We start from the raw sequence: 9,659 nt of genomic DNA on the forward strand, positions 1-9,659 counted from the left end.
ATCACCTATTAATAAATTACTAGGCAGGACAGCATTACCTTTTCAGGGGTCACTAGCTTTGAACTCAATGCCCATTGGAAGTGTAAGGACTCCATAATTCACTAAAACACTTTCACAAAAATCTGACCTTGGATTTCCTCAGATTTTCCGTTGATTTCAATGTAAGGAACAATAAAATGTTGTGTATGTTGGACTCAATATACTAACATAATAAACTCAAACAACTGCTCTAAAATATTCATATAGGGTCCCTGTTGGGATGTGGGTATATAAAAGGTTTCAACACATATTAATATACAGCTTTATTGCAGGACGATTCGCTTTTGAAACAGGACAGTCTTCAGACAGGATTTTATGCCTCGGTTGCCCATCAAATGCTTCTACATTCATCATTCAATAATTAAAATAAACGTCAGCAATTTTTCAAAGCAGCCATGTAATTAAGGCTCAAAGACTTTAAGGGCCCTGACTATAAAAGTGACAAACAACAGACCAGGCCTTGTCAGTTATTATTCATGCAGCTATTTGTTGAGCATATAGATTTATGATGGATTGATCTGGCAATCATCGGCACATTCCTCACATGAGGATGGAGGTGTGAAAGTGCTTAGAGGATGGCACTTACACATCAGCAACAAGGAATAAAAAAGCAGGCACGACTGCTGCAAAGCCGATACAGGTCCGTACTCAGGAGGAAACGCAGATTGCCTCCCATAAAATTTCAGGGTGTTGTGGTTTAGTACAGATCCTTCCCAGCATGCTTTGCTGGCCAGTGAGCATGGTTCTGCTGAGCATGGAGAATGTGCAGGGTTATTTTTTCCTTACAGACCTCACGCACAGTGTCCTGTTTTAACTGCTTCGTTGACTTCCTCCATAAGACCCTTTCCATAGCCTTAATTATCTGACTCACTTTCAGTATTTGAACACTCTGGGAAACACTCCAAGGTAGCAAACCACGTAGATGCCTTGCTTTGGAAGGCTAACCATCCCAATGCATCATCTCACAATACTCTGGAATACAGCACATACATTAATAATTCAACTGAAAATCTTATCATAGGTCCATGTGGACTGCAAGATCATGGTTAGCTAGGCCCATGAAATCAGGTAATGTGCCCTGGCCCTGCCAGCAGTCAAACAGCAATACACAAGAGAGGTGTGTTTTAGAGCAAATTGCTTTTAGAAATGAGAGCTAATTTGACAAGTGCATTGTAACACAAGAGGTCTGCTCTATCATCCATATCTAGGATTAACAGTGGCATGTAACCTACTGCTTTATAGCTGGATATGGGGACAACATACATCCTAATATTGTTTTTAAAAAACATAGTACATTCATCATAAAGCTATCAAAAATGAAAAAAGAACACTTGAACTGCCTGAACATGCACTCCTGAACCATACTGAAGTCTTGTGTTAATTCCTTCCTCCTTTCCCCCCCTTACATTATTCAAAACCAGAGCGTTATCTAAATCAGTAACGTACTATGGAGCTGAATCGGGAGCTGTCCAGTACTGATCGGTGACCGCATTAATGGGGCTTACTCTCTCCTCTCTAGGGCATGAGAACATGGTGAACTGTGGGCTGCAGCAGGAGGAGGCAGGAGTATGAATCATAGTGCCTCATGCTCACTGAGTCTTTGGGCTGCTTTTTCTAAGGAGCCCTCAGGGCTCAAAGTCTCGTTGCACACAAGCCCCCTTATTAGGAGAAAGAAGGCACTGACCACAGAGGACATACCATTTGCCGTCCCCTTTTTGAAATCTGAGGGCTTAGATGTTCCAAATGTGTGGATATGATTGCATCAGTATAAGAATGCAGCTCAAATTCAAAACATGCAGACTTTAAGTGAAACCATACTCTCCTTAATGAAAAAGAAAAAAAAAAAAGTGTGTATAAAACATACATAATTGATCATCATAACCGATCTATTTTTGAGGTGGAGGGGGCTTACACCAACGGAGACGAATAAAATACAAGGCACGTGACAAAGATCGCCACCTAGCATCAGCTTTTAAGGAGGAGAGGGAAAAAAAAAAAAAAAAAAGGGCTGCAAGTTCACTTTTAGACATTGACACACAAGGAGCACTGCAATACCAAAGCCTGAATATCCTTTAATTTCAGGCTCAAGTTGCTCACAAGCTAAACAAAAGCATACATAAAAAGATCAAAACTGCTTAATTTTATAAGAGCTTGACTTAACCCAAGTTTCTTGCATGATAGATGTTGCTGACAAGACATTCACCAACAGATCATACAGTGTATACATATGTATATGGAGGGTTCACAGTGCCATCTGCTGGATAATTCTAAGCATTGCCAAAACCAAATCCATGGATAAGTTTAAACACCACTTCAAAAATGAGCAATGATTTATTCAAAAAGGAGAAATGACGACTGTTCAATCAGAGAAAAGGATATGTTTTCAAATACCTCATTAGCATTTTTGCATAACAGTATGACTGTAATACATTAGACTCTTCCACAGCAGAGAATACATCTTGAAATGAATCTTAGCTCAATATTTTTTAAACCAAGCTGATGGACGAGCTCTTTGATAAGATAAAAACTAAAATGAGAGAGCGCACCAGCACCAGTCAGGCAAATGAGACAGTCGACTGCACATGAGCAAACAGAATGAGACTCAGGCATACATACTGTGCAAATAACATTTAAGACCTCCCGCTCTCTTAAAAATCCAACGTAAGCACATCTCCGACTGCATGGGGATTAAGCCATACATGTTTTGTCTCCATTTTCTACGATTTTCCTCTTTTTCTCCAACTCCGCTTTGAAAACATTTGCTCTGTAATATTTGAGTTCTTTGATGCTCTCATGAATGTCGTCCAGCGCCCTGAAAAGCCAAGCAGCAGGGGTCACATTTAGTAACAGCAGTGCGTCACAGCTATAAAACACTTTCAACATTTGTCCATCGCACCATAAGCCACTGTTGAACTCGACAGCACTTTCTGACCTGTGTGATGCTCTCTTCTGTGGTGCTAGTCTGTAGTCCTCTGGAAACCAGCGCCTTTGTAAACCAAAGAGAAATGTATATTGCATATAAATGTGAAAACAGATTTCACAGTGAAGAATAAAGTGGCCATTCAGGCTAGATGCAAAGACAGCTCCGTTACACTTGGGTGATTTTACTTGTGCTCTGCAAGTTCAATTTAGAAAGACTCCTAAGGTGTTCAGATGCATGCCTGGTCACAGCACACTGGAAACAAAAGTGCACTGAGGTCATCTGATTTGCAAGTGCTGCTCCAGAGGCCCTTGTAAAAATCTGACATTTTGTTGTTCAACCAAAACTGACAAATGCTGCATGACTCCATGGAAATGGCCTGTGCAGCCTTAGCAGAGCAGCGGAACCTTTGGAAACAGAATGTCTGCAGCTGTTCCCACCTTTAAACAAGCAAAAATAGAAATGAAAATGACCAGAAATTATACATTTAACACAAGACAAGAAGTTACGGTTTTACAGACACAACTTTCTGAAGGCTTCGCTGCATAGATGGCCATAGATGCACAGCACCCATGGCAGGTCCAAAATGATTACACGCACCTACAGAGCTCCTTCACCGTGCTCACATCAACGATGCGATAGTGGAGGTGCCGCATGAACTGGGGCATGTACTTGTCCAGGAACCGCTTATCAGCATGCACGGAGTTCCCTGGGAAAGCAGACACTCAGGTCAGCACAGCACCACACACAAGCGCGAGAGGCGGATTTGGAGGGACAGCGGGAGCGTGTCTTGCCTGCAAGCGGGCAGTGACCAGGTGGGGTGTGCTGCCTGATGAAGGAGAGGAACTCGTACTCCGCCTGCCGGAGCGTGATCTTACTGTCTCGCACAGCTTGGGTCAGCCCTGACTGAGAAATGCATCAGGGCAGCCCAACTTCACACCACAATCTCAGCAGTTTTGAATCATGTTGTGATTCACGCCTCCGTCATATTTACTTACTTTGCCGTGGTGTTCCTTGCACCAGTCTGACATGCTTTCAAGAAGCTCATTTGGCTGACTGATTATCAAATTTGGACCCTAATCGACCAAAGAAAGTTACAGTAATGTTCCCAGTGCTGTCACACACAGACAGACATGGGCACAATATAAAAAGATTCCAGCAGGATGTAGACATGGCAATTTGTTTTAACAGTAATAATCATAATACAAATAACAATAAAAAATATTCCATTTGTATAGAGCCTTGGACATAATCATGGTAACACCCAGAACACAATTACCATAAAAACAAAGGCAATCAAGAATGAAACAACTATGGATTTACTGAAGCACACGTAAACCTCAGCTAAAGCCACCAAGAGAAAATCAAAGACATGATTAGCTAGTTTAATCTCAAATAACGGGATCAATTTGGATAACCATTTATTACAACCGTTATGAGGCAGTTTTGCACTGCACCATGGTTTAGATAAATGCTTACAGGAAGTCATTACCTCTGCTAGGATGTTCAAGTCCGAATCTGTAATAATACATGCCATTTCAATAATCTGGTCCTTTTCAATGTCAAGTCCCGTCATCTGAAAGGAACAGAAACGGAAACAAACTCAAGTAGTCACAGTGCGTACTACCTCAGCTTCAGTTTAACCCAGAAATCAGCTGTATTGCCAAGCTTCACGTCAGTTTATAACTCATCTAGGTAAGATAGCTAATGCTAATTCGCTAAAAGGGCCGTTAGCCTGCTAGCCCCGAAACACAGTGACGAGTGATTGTGCAGTAAAAAGACGTGGAAATTGCTTTTGCTTTCAGAAAGCAAAAGCAGTCAGATTTGATAAATTGAGAATAATGTTGCTCGACAACCAGAGTAACTAGGATAGCTAATCGACTATCTTAAAAATAGTTAGACCTATAACCACGTCATTAAGGATGCATATAACGCTAACCTAGCTGGTTCAGAAAGAAACTAACATTAAGTTAGACAGCTAGCAAGCTATAAGCAAATATAGCAAGCCAAGCTTTATATTGCACCCGTTAATTAACCTAGACGATAGAATATTAGCTAGTTAGCGGGTGGATAAACGGTCTTGCAGATGATAGATTTAATTAATTATAGATAGTGAACAGAAATGCCTGCTTAACTGGCGAGCAAGCAAGAATAACACAAGTAACACAACGATAACGGGATGGCTCGATAGAGGTTAACCTATTTAAAGTACAATTTGAAAGTGCTACCCTACACTGTAGCACTTAGAATAATTGAGCTGTGTCCAGCTATGTTATATTTTTTTGACCGGTACCTCCAGGTCTACCCACACCATCCTTTGGGTCATGGACTCTGCTGGTGATGGTGAAGCTGACATTTTTCTGAGGTCCCTTCCCTTTGACTTCAGACCATTGGCGATTAACGTGCTGCGCGAATAATGTTGATATGACCTTTGAAATGTAAAGTCTACGTTGCAGAGTGTCCTACCAAACGGGGTAACGGTGCCCAAGCAGCTGAAAAATAAAGCTCTGAAACCACACGCTGGAGTTCTTATAAGCGCCGACATACTGGCCCACTTCCGATTTGAAGTGTCGTAAAAGGGGGGGGGGGGGGGTTATTTAAAGAAATGTTACCTATACAGTAGCTTGCAGATTGCTTATTACCGATTTAAAAACATCTGTAAGATAATACAAGTTGTTACTATATTAAAGTAACATAGTATGACTAACCCTACTTTCCGATGTTTTGTTTTTTTACCACTATGGATTTTTAGCTTCTTAACGGAACAAAAGTCCGTTGTAATGCCAGCCAGCATGGCCACCAACAATATTCTGCTATTTTCTCTGTGTAGACATGAATAACTCAGGAGATGTGTAAAAATGTGTCCATGTGCGGTCCAACATTGCTGAGAAATCTCTCGCTGGAGGTTATGTAGCTTTCGACCGAGGAGCAGACCTGAAAAGTGTGTGGTTCGGGATCTGTACTCCTCACCTTCTCATAATTAGAATGTAATCAGGAATTTACCATTTTATAATAATTGCAGGACATAGGCCTAACACGAGAAAAAGGTAAGCGTCAAACTACAGTAATTTGCGATTAATTGTGAAGTAAACACAAAAAAATTTTATTAATAGAACGTCATTTTCAAATTATTCATCTTCATATAACGAAACAGATGACACATAGTGCACACAGTGACACATAGTGGCCTGGATGTTTCAGATATTTAAACATGGCTACCTCCATATTGGGGGACCTGCTTAATGGACTTAACTGGTTAATTTTAAAACTTTTTATCTCATGTTAACTGCACTTTATAGAAACATTAAACAATAATAATCACTTTTATAAGCATTATTTGCTATATTTTGGTTGTAAAATGCCGTATTGCTCCTTTAACATATATAGGTATAAAGCTTTATGAAAGAAGATAGTATACTGTAAAATGTTAATAGTCTTAACACTGAAAAAATCCCGTTGTTTGTATCCTGATTGTGTAACGCCATTACATGCAGTCCGTTCCTACATAAACCTACCCCCAAAGCATTTATGTTTAACTGTCTTTATTTTTCACTTTCTCAATGCTATTGTTTACTGACAATCGTGCTTCTGGTTTGGTTTGTCCTGCACATTCCATAGGTCATTACATTTGATATCTGTTAATAAAAGCACACGCTAAGAGAGACGAGGAAAAGGGGAAAAGGTCGTTTCTATCAGCGGAAGCAACGTACCTTTCTGACAGAGGATGGCACTAGACCATTGCTACCCTTATACCTACACCTATTCAGCGGAGCCCATTCAGCATTTAAAAAAAAATCTTAAAGCAATCACCAGAAAGACACACTTATTAAAAACGTCGTTCTAATTGTATATTATTATTACTAAAATATTGATGGTTATTTGTGTGCATTTACACAAATAGAAAAGTTCTAGATTTGCACCTGTTTTTCTGTTTATTTCGTCACATTTTCATATTCAGCTATTCACTCAAAATAAATATTTTTTTTTTTTTTCAGGCCTACGTGTACAGTTTCTGTCACAGGCATTAAATTACACCACCGAGCATTAAAATATCGTACAGGGTTGCGTGCGATTACTGTTTACCAGATTTACAATAGCCTATGAGCTTGTTATCTCAATTCCGGACGCGACCATAACGTATTTTCACATATTTTCTCTCCAGTTCCCGAGTGGAAAAAAAAAAAAACAGCTCCTAACTGTTGTGCGAGAGATGCTGTAAAGTAGGAGGAAATGGTCAGTGAACTGTAAGATGTTCGTGTTCCTGTCTTCTTTCCTGATGACTGCAGTCAGACTTGGCTTGAAAAGCAATTTGCTGGCGGACCGCAGCGCTCTGAAATGCCTTGGCGTGCGGGATGAGTGCGGGATGAGTGCGGGATGAGTGCGGATGAGTGCGGATGAGTGCGGGATGAGTGCGGGATGAGTGCGGGATGGCCGACCTGCAGCCACTGCCACTTGCCACCTGATGGCACTGAGGCTTCTCTGTGTCTCTGTGTCATTGTGCACGTTGCACCGTGTTATTCAGACAGTACAGATAGTGTGTCACCTTTTCTTTTCTCTTTTTCTTTTCTTTCTCCTCTCTCTCTCTCTCTCTCTCTCTCTCTCTCTCTCTCTCTCTCTCTCTCACTCACTCACTCACACACACACACACACACACACACACACACACACACACACACACACACACACACACACAATTTAAACAACTATATGAAAAAAATGATGAAACAGAGAGTAACCTTAGTTCTAGTCCCATAACCCTCTGGATATTGATTCTAACCCCACTCCCACACCCCGTTTTAGAACTTTAATGTCTCAAAAGGGAGTAAGCCGCATTTACATGCTAACACATGCAGTTCTAACGGATCCTTTTTTTAAAGTTTGGATATATATTAAGGTTATTAAAAAGAAACAAAGCCACGTCGAAAGTCACAAAGCCACATATTTCCTCTAAAAAGCCACAAACAAATATTTTTCCACTGCTAGAAGGCAGTGTTTTTCCTTATTCCTCGATGACGTTTCTTCTTTTGATATTAATCCTAGAGACGTGGCTTTCATCTCTATTAGTTTCCATTTGAATGCTAAGCAGAGGAAAACTTCACAGCGGCGACAGAGAAACAACCATCTAAGACGTTTCGGTTCACACATGTAGTTACGTAGCTACCCAAAAATATAGATTCGAGCTACTGAACAACTGCATGTGCTCGTACGCATTAATCCACAGCTCGAGCCAGGTACGACCGAGGGGGCCGCGGCTGCTGGAAGGAGCAGGGTGATGTAGGGCCGTTTAATGTTATCGTCGACAACATAGACCGGGTCACCTAGAAACACCAGCGTACGAGAATAATTCTGGCACAGTCGACACTGTGAAATACCTCTGGCATAAATTAAAACTACGCTCATAATCTGCTGCACAACCGTGTCTGCGCTGAATGAACGGACGTTATAAAGGTAAAGCGCAATTAGAGATGCGCGCTTGGTGATATTGGAAAGCTGATAAATTGTATAGGGCAATTAGACATGTGGTCACAGGGATGGGGGGGTAGTATAGACCATTCATATTGCATTATCAAAGAAACGTACCGATTCTTTCATTTAAAGTTAAGGACTTGTTTCCACCAAAAGTTATAGTATGAGTTATTGCAAATATTGGACGTCGAGCTCCAAATTGCATTCCACCTCAATAACAAAAGGTGTAAGGTTAGCAAAAACACGCGAGCACAATAAAAAGCATTATTTTCAAACATTCTGTGCATGGTCGTTATCCTAATACCCACATGGAGCGGTCTAATTACAGTGTGTGCGGCGAACCGTTCTCGATTGTCATCTGACCGCGAGCTCTCTCCCGACCAAGGACCGGAGGCATGCAATGGGCGGTAATAGTCCGTTATCATATATGGTAAGTTAGCTGCTTTCTCACTACGGTCTTGTTGCTATAGGCCTAATCGAACCAAAATGTAATCGTGGGCCTCATTAGAAGTCTTTAAAAAAGTGTGCAGTCCAATTCACACACTTGTTATGTGGTGGACTAAACAAGCCAAAATAGACACATATCTGGGTCATTACTGAAGAGTTGAACTGACACATTAGAATTGGAGGTCTCGTCGACCGTGAACAATTAGCTAGCAATGATTTTAAAGCAAGTTCGTAGCGTTAGGTACAGTAAATTATACGCGCTCAGGACGGTTCTAGGTGTCCAACATCGTGGCCCGTCCATTTAACACAAGAGCGTTCAATATCAGCGATAATCGATAGCGTGGAGAGCCGCCTTAGCATTAGCGGAAGCCGTGTGATTAAAGTAGTTATCACGTTGAGAAATGGGGAGGATCAGGCTGCGAGTCCCACTGAGGCCCAGGCGGAAGGAGGAGTGTAGGAGTTTGGTGCGAAAAGCACTCCAAAAGCCAGAAGACTGCAATGGATAAGCGTCTATTGCCTGAGCCGGGCGCAAATATGTTAAAAGACTCGTGTTGTTTTTTATATATATATATATATATATATATATATATATATGATATATATATATATATATATATATTATATATATATATATATATATATATATTTATTTATTTATTATTTATTTATTTTATATTTTTTTTTAACTGATTTTATTTATTTGTTCAATATAATTATTGATTCCAACAATGTAATCAGTTTCACCATGCTGAAATGTATCGATGAGTCTCAAGCAAAAAGTCTTGAA

At 40.6% G+C, this 9,659-nt stretch overlaps 1 protein-coding gene across 3 annotated transcripts; it reads right to left on the reverse strand.

Annotated features, from left to right (window-relative positions):
* Positions 1-2,091: 2,091 nt before the first annotated feature.
* smfn (small fragment nuclease) lies at positions 2,092-5,513 on the reverse strand. 3 transcript variants are annotated; one of them, XM_027015465.2, is made up of 8 exons: positions 5,253-5,513; positions 4,452-4,535; positions 3,958-4,035; positions 3,754-3,865; positions 3,560-3,668; positions 3,201-3,399; positions 2,972-3,025; positions 2,777-2,851 (listed from the first exon to the last, which is right to left on the reverse strand). In XM_027015465.2, the coding sequence occupies exons 1-8, from the start codon at positions 5,502-5,504 to the stop codon at positions 2,831-2,833; spliced, it is 909 nt and encodes a 302-aa protein (XP_026871266.2). In that variant the 5' UTR covers positions 5,505-5,513; the 3' UTR covers positions 2,777-2,830. The 3 variants fall into 3 exon arrangements, with proteins under 3 accessions (XP_026871267.2, XP_026871266.2, XP_026871268.2); XM_027015467.2 differs by having other exon boundaries at positions 5,426-5,511; XM_027015466.2 differs by lacking the exon at positions 3,201-3,399 and having other exon boundaries at positions 2,092-2,851.
* Between the last annotated feature and the right edge of the window lie 4,146 nt (positions 5,514-9,659).

This window comes from Electrophorus electricus, chromosome 17 (assembly GCF_013358815.1).
Source record: "Electrophorus electricus isolate fEleEle1 chromosome 17, fEleEle1.pri, whole genome shotgun sequence".
NCBI lineage: Eukaryota > Metazoa > Chordata > Actinopteri > Gymnotiformes > Gymnotidae > Electrophorus > Electrophorus electricus.

Excerpts from the sequence above, each read along its gene's own strand:
- smfn (XM_027015465.2), bottom strand. The coding sequence starts at position 5,504 with ATGTCGGCGCTTATAAGAACTCCAGCGTGTGGTTTCAGAGCTTTATTT. Across the intron at positions 3,400-3,559 it reads ACGGTGAAGGAGCTCTGTAG|GTGGGAACAGCTGCAGACAT; the intron begins GTGCGTGTAATC and ends GCTTGTTTAAAG. Across the intron at positions 2,852-2,971 it reads CAGAAGAGAGCATCACACAG|GGCGCTGGACGACATTCATG; the intron begins GTCAGAAAGTGC and ends TTGGCTTTTCAG.